At 36.7% G+C, this 27,134-nt stretch overlaps 2 protein-coding genes across 4 annotated transcripts; both read left to right on the forward strand.

Moving 5' to 3' along the window:
• Positions 1-3,761: 3,761 nt before the first annotated feature.
• Positions 3,762-8,713, forward strand: LOC105171237 (transcription factor TGA1). 3 transcript variants are annotated; one of them, XM_088885122.1, is made up of 10 exons: positions 3,762-3,904; positions 4,001-4,127; positions 5,630-5,807; positions 5,891-5,965; positions 6,383-6,442; positions 6,552-6,629; positions 6,761-6,821; positions 7,005-7,276; positions 7,729-7,956; positions 8,212-8,713. In XM_088885122.1, exons 3-10 carry the CDS (start codon positions 5,640-5,642, stop codon positions 8,362-8,364), a joined length of 1,095 nt encoding a protein of 364 aa, XP_088741248.1. In that variant the 5' UTR covers positions 3,762-3,904; positions 4,001-4,127; positions 5,630-5,639; the 3' UTR covers positions 8,365-8,713. The 3 variants fall into 3 exon arrangements, with proteins under 3 accessions (XP_088741248.1, XP_088741247.1, XP_011090575.1); XM_088885121.1 differs by lacking the exon at positions 3,762-3,904 and having other exon boundaries at positions 3,927-4,127; XM_011092273.3 differs by lacking the exon at positions 3,762-3,904 and having other exon boundaries at positions 3,928-4,127; positions 5,630-5,795.
• A 12,500-nt stretch (positions 8,714-21,213) lies between these two features.
• LOC148786912 (uncharacterized) lies at positions 21,214-26,281 on the forward strand. Its single transcript, XM_088885014.1, has 4 exons — positions 21,214-21,748; positions 21,835-24,449; positions 25,401-25,472; positions 26,147-26,281. The coding sequence occupies exons 1-4, from the start codon at positions 21,214-21,216 to the stop codon at positions 26,279-26,281; spliced, it is 3,357 nt and encodes a 1,118-aa protein (XP_088741140.1).
• Positions 26,282-27,134: the final 853 nt, after the last annotated feature.

A 27,134-nucleotide genomic window follows, 5' to 3' on the forward strand; every position in this document is an offset into this window, starting at 1 on the left:
ACAATCTCGAAATTAAGAAAACATGAAAAGAGAAACATAAAAAAAAAAAAACTAATGATCGACGTATAATATTAATAGGATAAGAATAATTAATAAGGCATAATTCGATTGGCGAAACTAAGACTTCATAACTTTATGATCATCAGTTCAAATCCTATCAATCTGTGAGTATTTGGTTAATAGCCGCTTGTTTTACTTCAAATTTCTTTTCTGCTTCTTGAGTGCCGAAAGTCCGGAATTAAGGAACTAATTCCCTTTCGATTTAGAATTTAAATATACTTATTTTGATGCATCCGTTGCGTTCTTGTCAACTCCCGACTCATGTCGATTCTTCCAATACTTGGTTGATAATGATAATTAATATATCAACTATTGATGAACTATCCCACAATCATAAGATCATTGGTTGAAATCCCATCAATGTATAATTTACTTTACTAGTTAGTAGTTGTTAATTAATTATAAATATATTTAATATTGATAATTAATATATCAATTACTAATAATTAAAGCGGTTCATGGCGTAGTAGTAATCGATTTACTCAAATAAAAAAAATAAAATAAAATCAATGACTGGATATTGAGATTTTTCCAAGCTGTAGTACTGTGTGTGTGTGAGAGAGAGAGAGAGTGAGAGAGGAAGCAAATCTATAATGGCAAGTGGAGAGTGCAAAGGGTTATAAATGTCTCTAAAAGATTTGAAGAGTCATTAGTTGGAAAAAAGAAGCTGTATCAAACTTGTTAAACATTTTAATTTTTTGACTTTGAGCTGATCTGCAGCTTTATTCCTAATTTTCTAATTAAAAAAAAAAGATTATTAGGGTTTTTTATAGTTCAGTGGATTGAATGTGCTATATTACTTATATATATAATTAGATAGTAATTATAAAAATTAAAATTATAATATATGGATGTTGTAGTACTCTATTATTGGTCTCATTGTCAGTTATTTATTTAAATATATATTAATTCTGACGTGGAGTGCATGTTTTTTTATTGCGATTAACTATTTTTGGGATTCTGATACGTATCGCCTTTTTCTTTTTAAGAAACATTTATTAAATAGTTAATAATTTTTATTTTTTGAAAATAATTTAAATTAAATATTTTTTGTACTTACCAAAGAAAAAAATATAATGATGTTAACTTCATTTTATATATGTATATCATATTTTTCCGTTTATAAGTATAAAAATATACATGAGAATATTCAGTGAGGAACAAAATTTAAAACTTATGTAATTTGTTTTTGTTTATGTCTGCATTTTGTGTTCAAATTCCAATGGAACGGAGTCAGGTATAAATTGATAATTTTCAAAAGAAGCGTAAGCATAATTTTAATTTTTTTAAAATAATATAATTTAATATTTTCAAAAATAATTTAAGCATACTTAATTTTTTTAAAATTAAATATCAATAAATAGAAGAACTCATAATGAAGTAATTTTTGAATCGAAATGATATTTTTAATATTAAAAAATTTAATAATTATTTTAATGGGATTTCTAATATTTTTTTCCCATCAATTTCTTTTCTTTTTTTTTTAAAAAAATAAATATATTGTGAGGAGCAGTTTGCTTCCGTCACTTCACTTCCCGCGGAACGCCAACAATTATTTAAACTCCTGCATCTGTCTCACCCTCTTATGAAGCGCGTGTTACGCACTCTCCAATCAAATCTAATTACATTAAAATTATTTAATGTATTTTTCCAGAGAAAAACTTAGCTCTCACCATCCCTCGTCTTTTTATTAATATTTTTTCACTCCTAAGTTGAAAAATACTTGATAGTCAAATAATAAGACATGCTGACAAGTATTACTAAGATTTGAAAATGATTTGATTCGTGACCAAAATAGTTGGGAGAGAAAGCAGTTTTATTTGATTTGAAACAAGAAAAGACATGCTAACAAGTATGACCAACCCATGTGACCTATAATTTCAAAAAGTTCAAAATTAAAATAGGAACGCATTCTCAATGAAAATGGCTTGACCAAACAAAATCCCAACTACCCAAATAGTGAAAAGTAAAAATAATCTCATTGAAAACACAAACAAACGAGCTCTTATATTTTGACCACATTTAATCAATATTCGTCATGATTGTACTATATATAACACAAACTTTTGTTATAATTCTTTAACTGTAACTAATATTTTAGCATTGTTTATAAAAATAATGGATAATAGTCGCTGCACAGCCCGATTAATTAATATTCATTCAAAAATTATAATAATGAATTATAACGATTTCTTCTAATCAAAAGATTATATTAATAAAAGTTGTATCGTGAAAGATGCCAAGTGATAAGGACTCTAATTTTTTAGAAATAGCAATCCAATTAAAGTCATGTGGAAAATGCCCAATCTGTTTTTTATTGTAAATTAAATTAAATACAACACATGATTTGTATATTATAAAAAAAATAATTATAATCTTTTAATTAATATATGAATTAAAATATCAATATTACTACTTTTCTTGGCAGATATTAGGACTTGTTATATAGCCTGATATTATTATTTTTTTCTTTTATCAAAAAATTGACTAAACTATTTACTATTTAATAATGTAAATAGATATCTTGGAAGTAGAAAACAAAAATTCCACGTACGAAAAGACTTTTGTGATGTCAACAAATTCTTTAAATAAAATATGATGTTTATATGTTATTTAGTTGTTAGCAAGTAATTTATTTAATTATAATTACTATTATATGATGATTGCATGTCGTCTTACGTGTGTATAAATAAATAATATTTTACAATTTAATATATATTATAAATAAGAGTAGAATATATAGCCAATTCATTACATTAAAAAAAAGAAAAAGAAAGAAAAAAACAAATTTATCAGTTAATGTGAAATTTAAAAAGTCACATAAGTTTTTTTTTTTTTCGATAAATGTAAATTTCATTAAGTAAAGGGTAGATTCGTACAATACAGCAATATTCAAGGTGTGGTTTCTCCCTCGACCAAGGGATACGTCGTAATCGATAAAGCGCACTACTACTAACAGAGTGAGGTAATGTAACACTCAGTATTATTTGCCAAACGTCCTCTAAGATAAGAAAAGTTAGCGACTCAGCCGTCCGATAAGTCACATAAGTTAGTTATCTAATCCATTGAATGACATTTTTGACTTCACAAAATATTAGTACAACAGTATCAATAACCGTTATTTGTGAGTGTAGAGATTTTTTATTTTTATATGATTATTTTTAAAAAAATTATACATATTTCGTGTATATATTAAATAAAATAAAATATGCAAGAGGGCTACAATATATTTTTTTTCTTGATTTATGAAATATATAGGTCAATCAAGGGTGAGTATGAAGTTTCATTTAGTTTTTTTTTATTAATATCAATAAATTCGACAAATTTTAAGTAGTGGAGAAATCTTTTTATTAAAAGAAACAAACGTACTGCTAAATATAATTTTTTAAATTATAAAAAATTTACATATAATTATATTAAATATTAGAATAGGTGATATAATTAGCAGGAAAAAAAAAATTCCTATTAGGGGGGCTTGTGGGTGAGGGTGGGGGTGGGGGGGTGTTGGGGGTTGTTTTTGATGAGGCCAAGGGGCAAATGAGCAAAGTGTAGTGAGAGTGACCTGGTGCGCATATTCAAACAAGCATTAAGCACTACATAAACACTGTTGCTTCCCTGCTCCTTTCTTAGTGGAAATCTTATATATATATATATATATATTTCTATAATAACTCTTGCTGATCATTTTACTGTAGCTTACGATAACGCCCACCTCCACACACACACACACACACACTACAACTCCAAACTATAATATCCCTTCACGCACACACACACATACCCCACACACTTGCATAATTGTAACATAATCTATATCATACTAATCTATAAGGCAACAGTTACAGTAAGCTTCTTGCTTTCTATTGGCCATATAAATAGAAATATTTTGAAAAAAGATGTGGCGTTCACATTCATATTCGATGCTTCTTCCTCACTGCAGCAAACCACGCATGGGAGATGGGTTTTGGAGCAGTGTAGTTTGCCTCTGGTAACTTTTCTTGGTTGAGGGCTGTCAACTGAGCGGGAAGCTTATTTCTCAAAGTGGGCTCTTTAGTTTCACCATTAAGGTCTCCATTTCGCTCTTTCTCTGTGTTTCTATGAATGGTTCTTGAAATGGTGAAATGGGTTAGTAAGAGTATCAAAGACTTGTATCAGTTTTATTGGTTTGATTTCTCCTATTTGTGTGGTCTTTTCCCCTTGTTCTTGTTTGAGAAGATCTTTTGGCGTTGCTCAGTTTAAGGGCTTTCTTCTCTTGATGATATGGTTGATCAAGATCAAGAATTCTTTAAGTTGGAAGAGGATCTATTGTTGCATATAGATACATAGAGCCAGACATGTTTGTGCATATATGTTTGTGTTTTTTTCCTTCCTTTTGCTGTTTTGTTTTACCTATTATGGAAAAAAAAGGTAAGATGTTGTTTTTCAGCTTGTTTTTTCTTTAATTATGTTGAGTATGTGCCAATGGTTCTGTTACTTGTTTTCTTTCAGTGTGCCTGTCCAAACAAATGTTCTTTGCTGTTCAATTTATGCTAGAAAAGTTCCGGTATGATGGCTCTTCATCAATCAGTGATGAACTTCTAACATAGCTGCAAAAGATGTGACCTTTCATATGGTTTGGTGGGATTATGGTTTAAGTGTGTTCTAACAGCAGACATATAGCATGATGTTTGAAACTCTTTTAATAGGATTTGCGGAGTCTTAACTGATATGAACCAGCATAGCTGTCAAATTTAAATTTGATTTCTGTCTCCTGCAATCGAGCAAATTAGTCACGGATACCTTTTCATCGACTCTTAACCGGTTACGCATAACTAGTATGGATCATAATCCTTTGGTGTTCGCAGTTGATTTCTTCTTAACTCCTGATGGATGATTGGATTGTGAATGCGACAGCTTATTTTTACATTTTTCGATGTGGCAAATATCTGTTGCTTGCAGAATCTCACAATTGGTATTGTGAAAGTCTTGGCCATGTTTAGTCATATTGCTTTGAAATTAAAAGATGATGCTCAATTTGACAGCTCTGTGAAGATGCTTTTGTTCCTTTGTTTATTGCAGTCCTCATACTACCATATTGGCTTTATCTCATCTCTTCTCATCTTCATTTGTTGAAAACTTCATTTGACCGAGCTACGAGAGCAAGTCCATTCAAGAATTCAGTTGTTAGATCCCTTTCACCGCAATCATGTTTCATCTCTGATCAAATGAAATAGGAATATATTCTGGAAAGAATACATGGACCAATCACGCAATTGATTGGACGTAAAATTCTTTGAGAAAGTTTGCTTTACGCCTAATTTGATGCTAATGTTGTTTTCTCCCACCTGCCAAACCAAAGCTTCAGGGGATCTGATTACATTAGGAACTCCACAGATAGCAGTTATACTCTTGAGTTTGGATTTTTGGTCTGAACTTGGGAGTCTGATTCGGTCCTGTTTCATGATTCCAATTCCTCGGGATTGCAAATTATGCCTAGTAGATTCTTAGTGAAGTTAGGTTATATCTCTCTTGTTCCATTTATTTGATTACAAATTGAGGTAAGAGCTAACTTAATTCCATTGACTAACAGTCAGAACAGAATGAATTCTGCATCCACCCACTTTGTTCCCTCTAGACGTATGGGCATATACGAGCCGATCCATCAACTGCCTATGTGGGGAGATTTCAAAGGAAACAACTTGCTGGATACCTCTTCACCGATGATGCTAGAGATTGAAGCTAAGTTAGACAACCAGGTGAAATACATTGTAATAACTATTCACGGATGTTAACTTGTTCCTTGGATAATTTGCCCAACTTGTTAACTGACTTGTTTTTTGTGCCTATCTAGTCAGAGGATACTTCTCATGGAACTGTTGGACCTTCCAACAAGTATGATCAAGAAGCAAGTAAACCAGATGATAAGGTGGATATGCGAAGGGAGTCTACTATCTATCTTGGCTTCATTAGATTAGCCAGCACTAGTTCTTGTTGCATGTGCCATGTTACGGGTATTCAGTTGTATCAGTCAAATTGTGATTTATAAAGATATGCAAAATCATCTTATTTAGTGAGAAAAAAGACAATCAAAATGCAGGCATTACAACATCATATGATGGTTTTAATGTAGTTGATGTTGTCTACTTATGCATGCATTGATCTACTATGGAACGTTCACATTAATATATAAAGGATGTCGCCTTGTCAATGCGTATAATCTTTTTGAATCCACTAATTTATGTCAAGTTCATTGACATCTTCCCACTTCTAAAATTCCTTTCATATTGTCAACCAAAAATGCCATCATTGTTATATCGTGACTGGTCTGGAGTTGGGGTTATAGGTACTCAGACGCTTGGCACAGAACCGTGAGGCTGCTCGTAAAAGTCGTTTGCGGAAAAAGGTACAACCAGACCATCAGAATGTTCTTGTTAATTATTTTCCGCCCTTACTAGAAAGCCATTAACATAGACCAGACAGCCTAGTTGCCTGATCTAAATTTTGTTCCACAGGCCTATGTTCAGCAATTAGAAAATTGTAAATTGAGACTTATTCAGTTAGAAGAAGAACTTCGGCGAGCCAGACAACAGGTAAATTTCTGTTAATAATGGTTTCTACTGCTCAAGTGATTCTGTTAATAATCAGAGCAACAGATTTCAAATGTTATCCCCTTTCGCTCTTAAAAAGAGACAGAGTCTTAAGACGAAATTTTCTGCTGCAGGGTCTGCACGTAGGTGGTATAGATACTAGCCAGCTTGGTTACTCTGGAAGTATAAACCCAGGTTTATAGGATCAGCGCAACCAGTTTCAGTTTCCTTGTTACAAAATGTGTTCCTAATCAAACTTTGCAATGATGTGTTTGGAATTATCTCCCGCTATCAAACTTGGCTTAGTTGTTTTAATACTTTATCTCATTCAATATTTTATTCTTCTCATAAGTTCTGGTTCCCTCTTTGAACATGCAGGAATTGCTACATTCGAGATGGAGTATGGACACTGGGTGGAGGAACAAAACAGACAAATCTCCGATCTGAGGAACGCTTTGCATTCTGATATTGGAGATATGGAGCTCCGCATTTTTGTTGAGGGTGGAATTAGGCATTATTTGGATCTCTTTACCATGAAAGCTACAGCTGCAAGTGCAGATGTCTTCTATATTATGTCAGGCTTGTGGAAAACACCGGCTGAACGCTTTTTCTTGTGGATTGGGGGCTTTCGGCCTTCAGAACTCCTAAAGGTGATGCACATTTTGTTCCAGACTTTAACATATACTGTCCCTATCCTTTTCTGATTGAGAAACGAGGGCGAAGAGCATTTTCTTGGAACGGTTTAGAAACTTACAACTGATACGCGTGGTTTCAAAGCATGATAGTTCAATAATATTGTTAAAAACTTGTTATCAAGATTGAATCCCCCCCAACTGCATTTTATTAAAAAATTAGTTTTGTCATAGTTTGCTGATCACAGTTCAATGCATATATCTTCAATTTTACATATTATTACACATCCATGCATAGAGAGTTAGCTGAATCATACTGTTTTACTATCCTTCTCAGCCACCTCAAGAATGAAGCTGAACAAGCCTTGTCACAATATATATTTCCTAGTCAAGTCATCGCATGTTTCTCATATTTGTTATCCTAAATGTGGAATGTCATTAATAACTGTAGGTGCATATGTTTAAAACAGGTTCTCTTGCCGCATCTAGAGCCCTTGTCAGAACAACAACGTTTGGACGTGTGCAATCTCACACAATCCTGTCAGCAAGCCGAAGATGCTTTGTCACAGGGAATGGAAAAACTCCAGCATATTTTAGCCGAAACCATAGCTACCGCTCAACTTGGCGAAAGGAATTATCTTACTCAAATTCGTGGTGCAATAGACAAGTTGGATGCTCTAGTCCGGTTTGTAGTTCAGGTAAATCTTTCTTTGCTTTCTCTTTTTATCTCATGCAAAGGTTCATAGTTAGAGCAATGATCAAGAACTTTCTGAGCAATGTCGTTTGGAGAAAAGTCTAAAAAGTTTTTGAATTTTATAAGCTCATTTACTAAAAAGGTTATCTAACACTTTACAACATCAATAAAAGCCATCTAGTCTTACACTTATAAAACCAGAATCTCAAGGTCTTTTTGTTTTGTTTTGTTTTTTAATTATCCCTTTTCCTCTTAGCAGGCTGATCATCTTCGGCAAGAGACCCTGCAGCAGATCTCTCGTATTCTTACAACCCGCCAAGCAGCTCGAGGCCTGCTTGCCCTGGGAGAGTACATGAAACGACTTCGTGCACTAAGTTCGTGTTGGTCTTCGCGTCCTCGTGAGCAACCCTGAGCGGATGCATCAGCTCCACTCTCATTTTAGTTAAACTATCAGTGTGGTAAGAACTCAACACAAACCTCAGCTGTCTGCCCATTTTTGAGCTGCTTCCTATGATTGAGAATTTGTACATATGATCAATTAGCTGTCTGAAGAGGAAGTCTGCAGATACTTTTTCAGTTATCTTGTATTCTTTTTCAGTTTTTGTGCTGATTGTGCCTTTCATTGTCTGCTGAGGCATCATTCTGTATGTCTAGTTTTATTATTCTATTTTGACTGTAAATTTTTCAGGCTTGATTGTCTCTTGTATGCGACGGTCCTTAATATATGTTGCGATGGCAATGAGAAATGTCATTTATAGGTATGGAGGGTAAATTACACCTTTTTTTTTCCTATACTTAACGCCAAAATTGATTTTGGTCCCTGAACATTTGGATGCACGATTTTGGTCCTTAATTTTTGTGAAACGTTACGATTTTGGTCCTTAATTTTTGTGAAACGTTACGATTTTGGTCCTTAATTTTGGTGAAACGTTACGATTTTGGTTCAGTCAATTAAATTGATGTCAATTTTAACAGAATTTGGAACACGGACCGCTAGGCTCCATGTTGCTTTGGAGGGTGCTTTTTTGGTACTCTTTGTTTGATTTTGGTGTGTTTTTGACGTGTGGGTTTTTGCTGAGCAAAATGTTTGTACCGAAACTAAAACCTGTTCGAAATGTAAAATGGACGCCTAAATAAAAGATCACTCCTTACTTGAAACAATGTTCAATACAATTTCCATGATTAACAAAATGAATGGCATAAATACGATTTTGGTTCTTATACTTACCCACTTATACGGTTTTGGTTTTGGTTCTCAAACTTTCATACTTAATATTATTAGTTTTCATATTATTATATTTTTAACACTTTTTGTCCCTACCATTAGATTAGGCGTTAGTATGGAGGGAAAAGGCATTGGAAGGAGGAAAAAAAACACCCTTTTCCTGCCTTGGAGCTTGTTGTCTTCATTAAATTGGTTATAAGCTCCATTTCCACCATTTTCTTCAAGCTTGGAAGACTGATTTGACAGAGAAGTAACAAAAGAATTATATTGTTTGGATTCATTTTCTGATTGTTTTGTTGTGTTTTGTGGAGATAGAGAGAGAAAAACAAAAATAAATAAGTGTGTGTTAGAGATAGTGTGTATGATTGAATTTGTTTTTGAAGATAATTTAAAATAAGTATTGTATGTTTAATTTTGTGTTTTGAGAGACAAAAAATACTATTTATTGTCAAATCATGTATTTTTTTTATATATTTATGTATATATGTATATATATGTGTATGTGTAGAGTGGTAACCTCAAGACCCTAATCAACTATTACAATAATGTGGAGTACGAAACTCCTTAAAATACAAACTGATATTACAAATATAATGAATAATAAAGAATAAAGAAAGAACAAATCTTAAGCTTTTACAGATCTGCAGATTACAGCTCAGGAATAGCCAGATCCAATAGCACTGTTCACAAAGAACGTTTCAGCCCACGATTGCTCCACCTCCAACCCGAAACCACAAAGGTCTCACAGTCCTCTTAATCTCTCGTCACAAAGGTTCACAGAGAGCTTGCTCGTTCACTCTGAACGTCTTCAGAAAAGAGAGATAAGAGAGTTCGTTGTTTTTTTTTTTTCGGTATCTAGATCGAAAAGGATATCACCCTTTTAAAGGGGTTGAAATATCCCATATAAGGAATGCCTCAACAGCTTTCCAATTGCCATTGAATTGGCTAAGGAAAGTTGTCATGATATCCGGTGAAGGAGAGGAAACAAAATCAAAGAGATTTGAGAGAGAGAGTGAAGAAAGAAGTAGTCGGCACTCAAGGAGAAGAAAAGGGGAAAATGAGATCAAAGGGTTTGCTGAATAGTATATAAGGGATAAGTCATGGGTTGGGTTTTAGGGTCGAACCAGTAGGTCTTACTGGGTTTGGAGCAGTGGGTCTCTAATGATGGGCTTACTTTGTTAAATGGACTTTGGGCTATAAGTTATAACATGCTCCACCTTGGACCAAAGACTCAAGGTCATAGGTCAGGAGTCTTTTAGGATCTGGCTAATTCATCATTGCCATAGAAAGCTTCCAGGTACCTGCAATGACACGAAAACTAACATTTCCACCAATCGTGTCAGTTAGGGAAAAGGTTTAGTATTTTCAAACACAGAAGAAACTTTTCAGCAGGCAAGCATTTTGTACCCATATCAGTTGGGTTATAGTCAGTTTTGATTTTCTCAAGTTTTATAAGTTCTTTACTCACAATATTACGAATAAAATGATATCTAACATCTATATACTTGGTCCTATCATGGAACACAGGATTTTTACATAATTGTATTGAAGACTGATTGTCAGAAAATATAGTGAGTTTGTTTTTAAGAAAACCAATTTCTTTTATCAAACCTTCCAACCATATTGCCTCTTTAAAGGCTTCAATGGTAGCTATGTACTCGGCTTTAGTTATGGATAATGCAACTATGTGTTGTAATTGAGACTTCCAACTAATGCATGAACCACACAAAGAGAATATGTAAGAAGTAGTAGATTTTCTACTATCCCTATCATTTGCATAATTCGAATCCATGTAACCAATCAAATGAATGTTATAAGAGAATTTCGAGAAAGTAATACAGATATCAATAGAACCACGAAGGTATCTAAGAAGCTATTTCAGGGCCTCCCAATGTGGAGGGCCAGGGTTAGACATATACCTGTTTAGATAACTGATGGCATAAGTAATATCGGGTCGAGAACAAATCATAAGAAATATTAAAGAGCCGATAACATTCGAATAAGGTACTTTACTCATTTTATCCTTTTCAAAATCGTATTTAGGGCATTGATCCCTGTATAGTTGGAGATGAGCAGCAAGAGGGACAGAGACAGGTTTGCTATTTTCCATAGAAATTTTTTTCAAGATAGACAGAATATAAGTCCTTCAATTTAGAAGAATTTTCGACTTTTTTCTGTCCTAGTAATATCCATTCCAAGGATCCTTTTCGCATTACCAAGATTTTTTATTTCAAAAGTCTTACACAAATCCTTTTGCAAATCATCAATCAATTTAAGATTAGGACTAGAGATAAGCATGTCATCCAGATATAATACTAAGAAAATAGGACAGTTATCAATATAATTGAAATAAAGACAATGGTCATATTCACTTCTTTTAAAGTTAAAAGAAAGCATAAAAAGATCAAACTTTTTATTCCATTGTCGGGGGGGCTGTTTCAAACCATAGAGGGATTTTTTCAAGTGCCACACATAATCAAATTTTGTTTTATCAATGAAGCCAAAAGATTGATGCATATAGATATTCTCATCTAAGTCCCCATGAAGAAATGCAGTTTTCACATCCATTTGTTTTAACTCCCAATTATAATGAGCAGTAAGAGCAAGTACAATGCGAACAGTAGTGTATTTCACAACGCGAGAAAAATTTTTATTGTAGTCAATACCCTCTTTTCGTGTGAATCCTTTAGCTATTAACCTAGTTTTATATGTTATGGGATTCTCTTGTTTAACCTTGAAGATCCATTTACAATATACTATAGAGCATTTAGAAGGTTTAGGTAGTAAGATCCATGTTTTATTATCCCTAAGGGATTTCATTTCTTTCTCCATGGCAGTAAGCCAATTTTTCGATTTTGTGGCTTCTTCTACGCTCGTAGGTTCAGGAATTTTAGTGTTTAAAACAACTTGGTAATCTCTAAGTATTTTGAAGACATCCTAGTTTGTCTCCTACTCCTATCTCTAGCTAATTGATAGTCATCAAGGTTTGTTTCTATGTTCGTGTTTTTCGGGTGTTCTAAGTGTTGTTCTTCTAGGTGTTTAGAAATTTGTGCTTCTATCTCCCCCCTCTTGTTGGTTATCCTCTATGTTATCCTCCATCTTATTAAATGTGGTGTCGTTTTGAGCTATGTCTAAAGTTTTAAGGCAAGGCATCTCATTTTTATTGAATATGACATCTCTATTTATTAACACCTTAAAACCCAGCTAGCTTTGTACCCATAGCCTATACCCTTTGACACCCTCGGGATAACCGATAAACACACATGTCATAGATCGGGGTTCTTATCAGAATTTTGATGCACAAATGCAGAACATCCGAAAACACGTAAAGATGAAACATCAGGTTGTTTGCCATACCACACAGTATCAAGTGATTTACCAAGTAAAGGCACGGACGGAGATACGTTGATTAAATGAACAACAATTAATGGCTTCACCCCAAAAAGATTTTTGTAGTCCAGAACTTACTAAAAGACATCTTACTTTTTCAAGAAAAGTGCGATTCATGCGTTCGGCCACGCCGTTTTGCTGTGGGGTATAGGGGTTGATTTTGTGTCTTTTTAAGCCAAACTTTTCACATAAATCAGAAAAATTTTGGTTACGAATTAAAGACCATTGTCGGTTCTAAGAGTTTTGAGCTTTCTACCAGTTTGGTTTTCCACCAAAATTTTTCATTTTTTAAACTTTTCAAAAATTTCTGATTTATATTTTAATAAGAAGACAAAAACTTTCCTTGAAAAATTGTCAACTATAGACAAGAAATAATGATTACCACCATGGGTGGGTTCCTTAGAGGGACCTAAACATCAACATGCACATAGTCAAGAATGCAGGATGACACAGAGGGATTTGGGGAAGGTTTAGCAGGAAAATGCACACGATGCTGTTTACCTAACACACAGTCATCACAGAATTTCAAATCATCAAGTTTATCATGTAGAATTCCTTCCCTTTTTAAAAACTCAAGTCTTTTTTACTAATGTGACCAAAACGTTTATGCCATAACGATGTCTTATCACATTAATTCACAGTCGCAACAAGAGCATCATAAGTCACAGAAAACAAATAAAGATTTCTCTTCTTTTCAGCCTTAAAAATGACCAGGGAACCCTTCATAATTTTCATTTGCCCCTTATCCCATCTCCTTTCTAAACCCTCTTTCTCAAGTGCAACACAAGATATGATATTATGACTAAGATCAGGCACATACCGAACATTTTCCAAAATCAGTTTATGACCATCTTTAAAATTAAGAAAAATGTCACCAAAACCCATTATCTCACATCGCTTTTCATTCGCCATAGAAATAAAACCACAACTTTCACTTTTGAAATTAGAAAAAATTTCTTTAAAAGGGATCATATGAAACGTGCAACCAGAGTCAAGTAACCATTCATGTTTGTTCACAGAAAGCACAAAGTTCACTTCACATACCACAAAAACTTCACCATTTTCTTCCGAAACATTATTAGCGTGTTCCTTTTCATCGAATTATCTTTCCTTATTATCTCTTTTAGGCTTTCTACAATCTTTTATGTAGTGTCCCTTAATTCCACAATTAAAGCAACGTCGTTCTCTAGTCTTGTCATCTCTATAGTGGTTGTCTCTAGGTCTAGACTTACTCCTACTAGAACTCCTGTTTTTACTCCTACTTCTGTTATTAAATCTAGATCTAGAATTTCTAAACTTAGACCTACCTCTTACGAAATTGACCTCATGTTGGTTTTGGGTTGGTTTATTAGTCCTTAGGTCCATTTCTTGCTTTTTAAGCCATTAACAACTGTTTCTAGGTTAACACTATCCCTACTATATTTGATAGCAGCCTTGACATCAGAATAGGAATCAGGAATAGCATTCAATAAGACAATAGGACAATATTCATCAATGTTTTTATCTCCTGTCAATTTAATGTCTTGTATCAGTTTAGTGAAATCATCTAGGTTATCTTCTATGTTCTTAGACAAGTCCAATTTATACTTAAAGAACTTTTCAAGCAAAAAGAGTTTACTAGGCAAAGAGGTTTCTGTGCATAAATCTTCTAATTTTTTCCAAAGTTCTTTAGCAGAATTTTGTTTACCAACTTTTCGAAGCACAGAATTAGACAAATTCAGTATAACCGAAGAATATGCATACTCGTCATTTTCCAATATTTTTTCTTCAAAAATGTTATCAAAATGTTTGCCATCTATGGCCTTGAAAACCTTTTATTGGATCAAAATTCCTTTCATTTTTTGTTGCCAGATCGAAAAATCACTTTTGCCATCGTGAAGATTATAACCAGCCATTTAAAAGGATTTTGAGAAATCGGTTTTTAACAGAAAATCTGAATTTTCAAAGAGAAATTTAGAACACTGATTTTTAGCACGATTTCGTGGTAACAAAATTCACAGAAATTATATATAAAAAATGGACAAATAAATTTCAACAAAGAATGTTTTGATAGTAATATCACTAAGTTTTAACACAAAAATATATATCACAGTTTTCAACAATTATGCAACAAAATAATTTGCAGATAAAAACAGAATGTATATATATATCAAGGATGATATTAGTAGATGTCAAAAATAGATCACAAAAAAATAGTATTCAAGGTTTAAGTCACAAATATCATGAAAATAGAGGTATGTGGATTTCAATCACAAAACCAAAGTTATCTCATAAATGAATATCATAATTCACAATATCACTCAAATACCAACAATTATAGGAACATCAGAAATATTTAAATCACACAGATTGTAATATCTCAGATATCTTTTAATATTTGCAGCGGATTAATGAGAATAAATTACCCGGATTCCGAAGACGAACATATCGCATAAATAGATATTACAAAGATATAGTAATAGAACAAATCGCAAAAATAACTATCACAGAGATATAATATCAAAAGAACCGAGGCTTCCAGCCTAAGTCCCGACTAGATACCCGACGTCCTCAGGGACCGACCAAGTGGGAGTTTAGGGGGATTTACCGCGGCTAAATAGTAACAGTAATATCGACAGAAAGAAAATTGCAGAAATAAAATAGGTGGGGCTTGAGAAGAGTTACCACCACCAGGAGTTGGATTTCAGAGACGAGGCTTTGATACTACTGTAGAGCGACAACCTCAAGACCCTAATCAACTATTACAATAATGTGGAGTACGAAACTCCTTAAAATACAAACCGATATTACAAATATAATGAATCATAAAGAATAAAGAAAGAACAAATCTTAAGCTTTTATAGATCTGCAGATTACGCTTCAGGAATAGCCAGATACAGTAGCACTGTTCACAAAGAACGTTTTCGCCCACGGTTGCTCCACCTCCAATCGGAAACCACAAAGGTCTCACAGTCCTCTCAATCTCTCATCACAAAGGTTCATAGAGAGCTTGCTCGTTCACTCAGAACGTTTTCAGAAAAGAGAGATAAGAGAGTTCGTTGCTTTTTTTTTTTCGGTATCTAGGTCGAAAAGGAGAGCACCCTTTTAAAGGGGTTGAAATGTCCCGTATAAGGAACGCCTCAATAGCTTTCCAATAGCCATTGAATTGACTAAGGAAAGCTGTCATGATATCCGGTGAAGGAGAGGAAACAAAATCAAAGAGATTTGAGAGAGAGAGTGAAGAAAGAAGTAGTCGGCGCTCAAGGATAAGAAAATGGGAAAATGAGATCAAAGGATTTGCTTAATAGTATATAAGGAAAAAGTCATGGGTCGGGTTTTAGGGTTGCACCAGTGGGTCTTATCGGGTTTGGAGCAGTGGGCCTCCAATGATAGCGCTTACTTTGTTAAATGGACTTTGGGCTATAAGTTATAACAATATGTATTTATGCTAAAATAATTAAAAATACCCAAATAAGGTGTTTTTAAATGATAATAAATATTGAGTATATGTTTTGACTCGTCCCAAGAATAATTTAAAAATGAAAACAAACATAGTGAACGAGTTCAAGCTCTCGCAACAAATTTTCTTCTCATTCTCAAGAACATTTGTTTTTGTTGATTTGAGACAGAATGAGTGATGACACAGTATAAGAGTTGGGGGAAGAGTGCTTATCAACAGTGGGAAGGAAGCTTGACTGAAAAAATGTGTTCAACTTGAGTAGTAAAAAAGAGGGAAGCTCGTAAAAAAGGATAAATTCCATAAAATTCCCGAGTATTTTAATTTTCTAGCTAAAGAATTCCTTGTGTTAGTTTTATAAACAAAAAACTCCCTGTATTTTTTAAAATAATGCACACCTGCCCCGTTCGTTTGTTAGAGTTAACGACATTAAATTTTCAAGAAGTTGACCATTATACTCTTGTTATGATAGCCATTGATATTCAATAGAAAAGAATGAATAGTTCAAATTTTAAATTATTTTAAACATATATTTTATATTACATATATATATATACATATTACAAGGTGGCGGCGATGACGTCCACTTCTATGGACGGAAGCACCTATCTCTGGATCTGGGCGACCTCGATGTTGCCCATGCAAGCAAACGGGCGACCTCGCCATCAGAAGTGGCAGAAGTGGAGGCGGTGTGGAAGATGATAAGTTTTTAGTTTTATTTTAATTTTTCATAAATCTTTAATATAAATATATACTTATTAAACAAAATTTGAATCTAAAAATAAGTAAAAATAATTTAGTTTTTCAAAATTTCAAATAATAAAAGAACCATTAAAATTTTTATTTTAAAACATGGTAATTTTGATTAAATATTATTTATAAATAATATAACTTAAAAACATTTTATATACTTTTTTAGTATTTTCATATTATAATTAATGTACTCTATAAATAAATATAATTTATGAAAACCTGTTTAAGTTAAATAATAATATAATTTAGTTAGTAATATATACTTGTTATAATTGATTTTTATTTTATTCGTATAAATATTTAAAAATTTAAAAAGTTAATTTTAGTATATTAAATTTTGTGTTGTGATTATTAATTTCAAATTTTAAATTAAAAATTATATGTATTTTAGGAATTTTAATATTTAGTTAATATATTTTATAAATAAATATAATTTATTGAATATATCAAAACTAAATAATAAGTAAAAGTAATCAATAATATGTAATTATTAAAAGGGTAAATTACATCAACACCTCGTGAGATTTGACATAATTACAAATACTTTCCTGTTACGTTAAAAATTACATTTACCCTCCTCGAGGTTTGTTCCTTCTTACATTTAACTCCACCAGTAGGGTACCGGTGAATTTATCACATGTTATTTTCAAAATACCCCTGATAAAAAGTTTGACTATATTTGACCAACTTTTCATTTGGATCAAATTGTAATGTTCTAAAATATTGAGGGGGTTAAATGTTATGATTTCACATACTTTGTACTTAAATATAATTTTATTTTATTGTTAAATTAGTCATTTGTGCATTAAATATTGTCGGGATTATTTTATATATTAGGGTGAATTACGTCCCCACCCTCTAAAGTTTAATATAATTATAAATACATCATTGTTAGATAGAAAATTACATACACACTTTTCTTTTACCAGATAAATGAAGGGTATTTTTGTATTGCACACTTATTTTCTACCTAATAAGAATGTACTTGTAATTATACTAAATTTCAGGGGGAGTGGATGTAATTCTCCCTAATATATAAGATAATTCCTGCAATATTTAATTGAAAAAAAATGGCTAATTTAGCAAATAAAAAATTATATTTAAGTACAAAATATATGAGATCATAACATTTAACGCCCTTAATTTTTTAAAACATTACAATTTGATCCAAATGAAAAGTTGGTCAAATTTTTTAATAATTTTTTTTTTGAAATTAACATGTGATAAATTCACCAGAACCCTACTGATTGAGTTAAATATATGACAAAACAAACCTCAAGAAGGGTAAATGTAATTTTTGATCTAATAGGGATGTATTCGTAATTATGTCAAATCTCAGGGAGTGTTGATATAATTTTACACTTATTAAAGTGATGGTCTTTGCAAAATAAGAGTGGGAAAGCATTTCCACACTTAAATGTCTAACAAAGGGGGTAAAATGGACATTTGTTAACTAAAAATAATAGTAAAAACGCCAAAAATGATGCCAATTCACACAAATAACGGGTGTTCACCAGTCTATGGTAAAATCTAATAAAGAGAGAGTATTTGGCTGCCTTTTAAATAATACAAAGGACTTTTTATTTATAAACACAATGCATGAGGATTTCACGTTATTTTTCTAAAAATACAGTGGGTTGTTATGCAATTTACCCATAAAAAACGTGAGTAAAGTCCAAAAGTTCCAGTGGGACTTAATAAGAACCAAAGTAGTAGTGAGCAAAAGTTAAGAGGATGAGAACACTAAGAAACTGAGGTGAGGGGAATTAGGATGATGAATGAAGCTGAAAAAGAGTTGTGTTGGGAAATGAAAGTTGGTTGTGTTGAAGTGAGAAAATTTAGTGTGGGGGAACTTTTTTTACTTAAATGTATAAAACCTTGCAATGTTTTAGAAAGTCCACTGAAGACCTACTTTTATTTTAAAAATAAGCAAAAAATCTCTTTCTATTTTCTTAAACGTGGCTCAATCGCCCTTCTTGTTAAATTTAATTAACGACAATAAGTTTTTTTATAAAATGACCGTTATACCCTTACTTAATATATATTATTTCTTATTTTAATGATCGTTGGATCTTCTTTAATTAAATAATAATCTTCATATCTAATCAATAAATCTTAACCGTTAGATTTTAAAAAGTGAAAAATTTGCAGTCAATAAATTATTTAACTTATATTTTATATAAGTAATTTAAAATTATAAAAAAAATTATTATTATTATATCTATACTATATAAAAAAAGGACCCTCTACACTCACAAATGGTGGTCAATGACACCGCCGTACTAATTTTTTGTAAATTCAAAAATACCCTTCAACTTATAATACAACTAACTTAGTTTCAAATTTCATAATAATTGATAAATTAATTTTCTTTTCTTTTCTTTTCTTTCTTTCTTATTTATTATTGCATGCAAAAAATGTGTACTACAATAGCTAGTATAAAAAAATAACCCCCCTCCCGCTACCTACCCCCCCAAACAACGCCACCCCCACCCCCACCCCCCGCACCAGTCCCCACCCTTGCACCACCCCCGCCAATGGGGGAACGGCAATGCCGGCCCAGTAATAGGAGTGAGGGAGTGGGGGGCCGTCCCCCAGATAAAGAAAGAGGGCAATGGCGTTGTCGTCGCCCTTCTGTGCGGCCGGCGTCCTAATTTTTTTAATTAATTTAATTATATTTATTTTAGTTAATTAAGAAATAATTTTAGATAGTTATAATAATTATTATACTTAAATTAATTTAAATATATATTTTAATCAATTAAAAGTAATTTTATATAATTATAATAATTATTGCGTTTAAATTAATATATGACTTATAATGATTACAATTACTTAATATTTATAGCCACGTACATATCTAAATTTGCAAAAATAAACTTTAGTATATTAGCCTTTGTAATATAATTTTTTATTTTGATATTTAATATAAATATATTTCAAAATAAAAGAATTCATATTTTTAGAAGAGAGAAAATACAAATAATAATTTCAAAAAATGTTAATTTAACTATAGTAATTCTAGATACAATATAGGGGTATTTTAATCCATTAAAGACAAAAAAGTATCAAAATGTGCAAAAAAAAAAAAAAAAATCAAGTCCAAATGCATTTCTAACAAAGGAGAGCTTTGTACTGAATTTATTAAAACACATGGGGGGTTTTAGCTTTTTTAGAAAAATACAAGGGGATAAAATAGAATTCAGCCTTTTTTCCCCCTCAAATGCTTTTTCCATCCATACAATGACTAATCTAACGGCAGGGACCAAAAGTGTTAAAAACATAAAAAATTAAGAACTAATAGTGTCAAGCCTAAAAGTTTGGGATCCAAAATTAAAATAAGTGATTAAATATAAGGACCAAAATTGTATATATCCCCTAGAATAAGCACCTAAAATCTAACTTAACCGTAAAAAGTAGGATAGCTCACCGTAATTATTGAAATATAGAGCAAGCTTACCCCTCCTCACCGCCACCCTCACACAACTTCGCACCGTCAAAATTTTTGGACTAATTCTCCAAACATGGAAGCCGCAAGTAAATTTCGAGTGTTTAATGTTTGTGGGTGCAATTTTTAGTAGAAATAAGTGAAGACAAGAGAAAAGAAGTGAGTGGGGAAGATGGCTTAAATGAGTTCACCCACTTAGGGGTGACGCGGTGTCACGGGCTGCCCATTCACTAGGCCCCGTGACGCGCACTTCGGCCACTCAACCGTTCTACATGGCCGACCACTCAGCCTTCATCGACAGACGCTGGACAACCAACTAGTCTTAGAGTCCTAGGTGTAGGCCTTTTATTGCTTTGTTACTGCTTTGTTATTTACTTTATGTTGTTTAGATTCCTCAAGGGGACGTTACGCCTCTTGAGTTGCAAATTTCAGCTTTCCTAGTGTCTAGTGTAGACGATAGGATTTATTTTTTTAAGCCTATTACAGGGGGGGGGGGAATGAGTTCAAGAAGCTTGGTTTAGTGACGTGTTGGAGTCCCCCTCAAGGCGAACCCCTTGCTCTAGCATCGTTGATCATTGTATACGCATTTTCAGTTCAATGCAATTTGGTTTTCTGAATCCGCGTGCGCAATTTATTGTTTTGTGATTTGTTCCTCCCGACTCTGATATATTCGGCGCGTTGCATTAGTGCCGAGCGGAGGTATTGGCGGACGTAGTCAGCGGACTACTAGCCACACGACGCGCTGTGTGATAGGCGCCTCGTGAGAGGTGGTATCAGAGCCTCGTTGCCGATATGGCTCCGAGGCGCACCGCTACTGCTGCGAAGGCCGATATCGGGGCAAGATCCGGAAAGCCCGCGACATGCTGCAGCTTCATCCAGCGAGAGAGCTGAGAACCCGGAGGACGGACACTCCCGGTTGGCGGAATTGGAAGAGAAGGTCTCTTCCCTAGAATCTGAGATCACGGTGCTGAATTCGGAGTTGGACGAATGTCGGCACGTGATTCAGGAGATGGCTGGCGTATTCGGAAATGACAGCATTGCCGATATGCGGCGTGACATGGAGCAGATGTCCATTCAGATTGGATTCCTCCAGCGTGCAGTGGGTAGCACGCCTATGGTTGCTCACGACCCCGGTGCTAGGCTTCGAATACTAGAACCGAAGGCCTATAGCGGTGAGCGTGATGCGAAGGAGGTCGAGAACTTCCTCTTCGACATGGAACAGTACTTCCTTGTGGCAGACGTGCGGGACGAGGCAAGGAAGGTTGCGACTGCGACCATGTACCTGACTGGTGACGCAAAGCTGTGGTGGCGGACCAAGTTTGCGAAAATCCAGGCACATCAAATACAGCTCGACACGTGGGCTCTTCTACGGGAGGCGATCAGAGAGCAGTTCTTCCCCGAGAATGTGGAGTACAATGCCAGGAGGGCATTGCGAAAGCTTGAACATACAGGTTCCGTGCAGGAATATGTCAAAGCTTTCTCAGTGCTGATGTTGAACATCCGAGACATGTCGGAGGCAGACAAGCTGTTCACTTTCATGGAAGGTTTGAAACAGTGGGGAGAAACGATTTGCAGAGGCAACGAGTGACCGATTTGAGTTCGGTTATTATAACGGCCGAACGCTTGGCAGATTTCAACCTGGAGACTCAGAAGGATAGGCAAGCGACGCCTAGTCCTGAGCGGAGTAAGTGGATTGGGATGAAATCGTTCAGAAATAATTTCAGCAGAGGTGGGGGAGACCAGAGGCCCCACTCTCAGAATGGTTCACAGGGCGGTTCAGACAGGAACAGGCCCCAGGAGAACAGGCAGGGAGCACCCGAGAGGAGGAGAGGGTGTTTGATCTGCGATTGTCCGCATATGTATCGGGATTGCCCGAAGAGACAGGTGTTGAATGCATTGGCAACGACCTTTACCGACAAGGTGTCGTCCTCAAAGAGTGTGGAGCCACAAGCAGAGGCAGGTGGTGAGAATGGCACGGAGGAAGATGAGGACAACTTGGGGGCCGTAAACCAATGGTGCAACACATTCTCTACGGTGGCGGTGAAGAGAGTGGTGCCACCCATTGCGAAAAAGACCATCCCGGCTCTTACTATGGAGCAGCCGGAGAAGAAAGAAGAAGAAGTTCAGCCCCGGATTCCTAGGAAGAAAGGGTTGATGTTCGTTGATGTGAAGATTCATGGCAAGCCGATTCGAGCCATGATCGACACTGGAGCCTCTCACAACTACCTTGCGAGTGCCGAAGTAGCGAGACTCGGGCTCGTGCTGGAGAAGGGAGTTAGGCGTGTGAAGGCGATCAACTCGGCTGCACAACCCATTGCCGGTGTAGCCAAGTCTGTGCTGATTAAGGTTGGTGCTTATGAGGGCAAGACCAATCTTTCTGTTTTGGCAATGGACGACTTCAAGCTTATCCTTGGGCTTGAATTTCTACGGGATACACGCACTGCTGTCTTACCTCATGTCAATTCGCTGATGATGTTGGGAGCAAAGCCGTATGTCATTCCTACCTTGGCCGGACGTACAGGAGAGAAGAACTTGTCGGCCATGCAGTTTGAGAAGGGGCGCAAGCAGGATGAGATCTCCTACTTGGGTACCCTTTGTTTTGAGGAGATGGAAGAGGTGTCAGGGCCCACCCCGGGCGGTAGTAAGAAACTGTTGGGGGAGTCTGAAGACGTGATGCCAGACGAGCTGCCTCGGAAGCTACCACCGAAGAGGGCAGTGGATCACGAGATCGAGTTGGTGCCTGGCACGAGACCGCCCGCTAGGGCACCATACAGAATACCGCAACCTAAGCTTGTGGAGCTTAGGAAGCAGTCAGCAGATGCCTTGAGCCGCAGGGCGGACTTGGCGAACTTGGAGTCGATAGCAGCGCTCTCTTCTAGCGCGGCTGCTATCTCTACGAAGGATCAGGTGCGGGAGTTACTACCGAGAGATCCCGCGGCGCGACGCCTGATCCGACTTGTCGAGCAGGGCAAGGCTCCACACTTTTGGATCGAGGATGGATTGCTGATGACCAAGGGAAACCGCGTATACGTTCCGAGAGGCGGGGACCTACGGAAATCACTTCTTTCCGAATGCCACGACACACTTTGGGCGGGACACCAAGGACAGGAGCGCACGTTTGCTTCGGTGCGGAGGGCCTATCATTGGCCACAGATGCGGGACGATGTCGAGACGCATGTCCGCACTTGTTTGATTTGTCAGCAGGACAAGGCAGACCATCAGAAGAAGGCCGGTCTGCTGCAACCACTTCCCATCCCAAAGCGTCCATGGGAGAGCGTCTCCATGGATTACATCTCTGGATTGCCTAAGGTCGAGAACTTAGGCTCTATCATCGTCGTGGTAGATCGTTTGTCAAAATATGCTACATTTATCGCAGCACCCAAACACGTTACAGCAGAAGGGACAGCTCATCTCTTTTACAAGCACATCGTCAAGCATTGGGGACTGCCAAAAGATATTGTCAGTGATCGTGACTCCCGATTCACTGGCGTCTTCCGGACCGAGTTGTTCAAACTTCTCGGGTCCACACGTTCCATGAGCTCGAGCTATCATCCACAATCCGATGGTCAGACAAAACGCTTTAATTCTACATTGGAGGACTACCTTCGGCACTTTGTGCGAGGTACGCAGAAGGATTGGATGAAGCTCCTGGATGTCGCTCAGCTATATTTCAATGTTCAAAAGAGCTCTTCCACCACCAACAAGAGCGCTTTTGAAATCATTACTGGGCAGCAGCCGCTCCTTCCTCACACTCTTGACATTCCCCAAAGTGTGAGATCCCCTCTTACTCGAAGTTTCTCCCAGGAGTGGAAGAAGAATGTTGATATCGTTAGAAGTTGCCTGGAGACAGCTCAGAAGCGGATGAAGAAGTATGCAGATCAGAATCGCCGCTTCATTGAGTTCAATGCGGGAGACCTGGTGCTGGTGAAGGTCCCGAATCCGAAATTGTCAAAGTCATCAAGGTGGAGAGATCCTCGGTTGATGCAGAAATATGTTGGTCCTTTGTCTGTCCTTAGGCGCATTGGGACGGTGGCGTACAAGGTGGAGTTGCCGCCGTGGTGGAAGATCCACAACGTTTTCCATGTCAGCCAATTAAAGAAGTATTCAGCAGACAAGGAAGACGATACCCGCAATCAACCCAGCTGCCCACAACTCGAATTGAAGAAGACGAAGGAGAAGGTGGCTGAAGCAATCCTAGATCACCGAGTGACGAGTACCGCGAAGAAAGACCACACAGAGTACTTGGTGAAATGGAGGGGATGCAGCAGCGAGGAGAACACTTGGGAGCGAGTGACAAATCTAAAAGCGTTTCTACCTCTTGTCGAAGCGTACCATGCTTCCGTAGCGCCAGGGACGTCGCTATCTCAGGTGGGGGAGAATGTCACGGGCTGCCCATTCACTAGGCCTCGTGACGCGCACTTCGGCCACTCAACCGTTCTACATGGCCGACCACTCAGCCTTCATCGACAGACGCTGGACAACCAACTAGTCTTAGAGTCCTAGGTGTAGGCCTTTTATTGCTGTGTTACTGCTTTGTTATTTACTTTATGTTGTTTAGATTCCTCAAGGGGACGTTACGCCTCTTGAGTTGCAAATTTCAGCTTTCCTAGTGTCTAGTGTAGACGATAGGATTTATTTTTTTAAGCCTATTATAGGGGGAAATGAGTTCAAGAAGCTTGGTTTAGTGACGTGTTGGAGTCCCCCTCAAGGCGAACCCCTTGCTCTAGCATCGTTGATCATTGTATACGCATTTTCAGTTCAATGCAATTTGATTTTCTGAATCCGCGTGCGCAATTTACTATTTTATGATTTGTTCCTCCCGACTCTGATATATTCGGCGCGCTGCATTAGTGCCGAGCGGAGGTATTGGCGGACGTAGTCAGCGGACTACTAGTCACACGACGCGCTGTGTGATAGGCGCCTCGTGAGACGCGGGTATTTCGGTCAACAGGCGCCTCATTATGGCAAGGATCCGCCAGATGTGATTATTGGACAAGATATGCGGCTCTAATCTAGGAGGATTAGATGGCATACGATCAATGAGCGTGATCAAAGGGGAACTGATTGCATAAAAACCCACATAAACAAGCAGTTACCATAAATACAGTTTTCTTATAAATAAGAGGAAGTAATTCATTAACAAGGTAATGTAATTCTGATCTTACAAAATTGATTATTCTTATTCTCTTATCCTAGTCTGATTTAGGCATCGGAGTGTCGTTGTCGGGGACGAACCCGACTAGCCTAACAACCTTTTGTAGTTCTCAGGTACTATTGGTCTGTTAGACGACACCCACCAGGAGATAACGATCAAGGTCGAAATCATCAATTTTTAGAGGCGCATCAATTGGCGCCGTCTATGGAAAAGATTTCTCATACAGCTTGAGAGACATGGAAGGAGATTTAGGAGGAATACACCAGGATTGGAAGCGACAATGGGAACCGCGAAAAGAACTATTCAGTTAACGAGGATTGGGTTGCAACAATTGATGGAGGAAGCAGGATGAAATGCTATCGTAGCCTACGAACGCAGAACCACCACCCCCATCGAAAAGAAAGCCACCAAAAGAAAGCTATTTGGAGAAGGAGATCGGGAGAAGACGTCCAGAACAAGTAGTAAGGCAGCGGATAAAAGTCGACGCCCACCTTCTGAGGTCGGGTCGAGCAGTCGAGAAAAAAACCATCTCAGGGGACCCGCCATTTTGCGAGCCGAAGTGGATAGCGTGTCGAAACAACTTGCCCAGCTCGGCAAACAGATAGACGAGCTCAAGAAACGAGGCAAATTGGTCGCCCAACACCGGAACTCGCCTTTCCGCAACCAGACTCTGACGGAGATCGTAAGCCCGAATTTTAGAATGCCAGACTTGCCCAAATACGAAGGGCCCAAAGACCCGTAGGAGCATTTGGTAGCTTTTGATTTGGTAATGAATCTCTATGGGCAGTCAGATCCGATCAATGCGAAGCTTTTTGTCACAACTTTGACAGGAAAAGCTCAAGAGTGGTTTACCAACCTACTACCTGGAAGTATCGAATCCCATGAACTTAGTACAAAAGTTTACTTTTCACTTTGCCACTAAGAGGAAACAAAAGCGATCTGCCACACACTTGTTTACCATAAGGCAACAAGAATGAGACTTTGAAAAGCTTTATGGGGAGGTTTAATAACGAGACACTGGAGGTGCAAGACTTGAGGATAGACATGATGGTTAGCATCCTCATCCACGGCTTGAAGAAGGGACCTCTCGCATCAGCATTAGCAAGAGACCCACCGACAGACATAGAACAATTGATGAACCTGTCTCAGCAATATATAGATGAAGAAGAGATGAACGTAATGAAGGACGGAGAGTGGAAAACAGATGCAGAACAAGGAAGGGAGCGAGGTCGCTATTACAAAGAGGAGGATAAGCGACCAAAACACGACAGAGACAAAGAGCCGCCCTACCAACCCAAGTACCACAAATACACTCCACTGAATATGACGTGAGCAAAGGCATTGCTGATGGTGGAGAAAAAGGATGTTCTAAAATGGCCTAAGCATACGAGATTTACTCCTGCAAAAAAATTTTCTAACAAATATTGTCGTTTCCACAAGGAGAAGGGTCATAACATGGAGGACTGTTACCAACTCAAGGACGAGATCGAGAGGCTGGTGCACTAAGGCTACTTTATAAATCAAGTATCTAGGAACCATAATGAGGGAGATTGACGCAGCAAGTCGAGGAGTCCAGATAGAGGGCCTAGAGGCGAAGGAAGAAGAGACCTGCAGGTAAGGGAAAACGTGCCTGCGAAAGGCATCATCCATACCATAGCAGGTGGGTCAACAGACGGGTATTCGTGGAGATAGAGGAAAAAGTTCGAAAGAAAGAGGTGTTCGCTCGAAAATAGGCAAATCTTGAACGTAGCACCTAAACCGAAAATTACCTTCGG

This window comes from Sesamum indicum, linkage group LG9 (genome assembly GCF_026168435.1).
Source record: "Sesamum indicum cultivar Baizhima isolate 11 linkage group LG9, ASM2616843v1, whole genome shotgun sequence".
Taxonomy (NCBI): Eukaryota; Viridiplantae; Streptophyta; class Magnoliopsida; order Lamiales; family Pedaliaceae; genus Sesamum; species Sesamum indicum.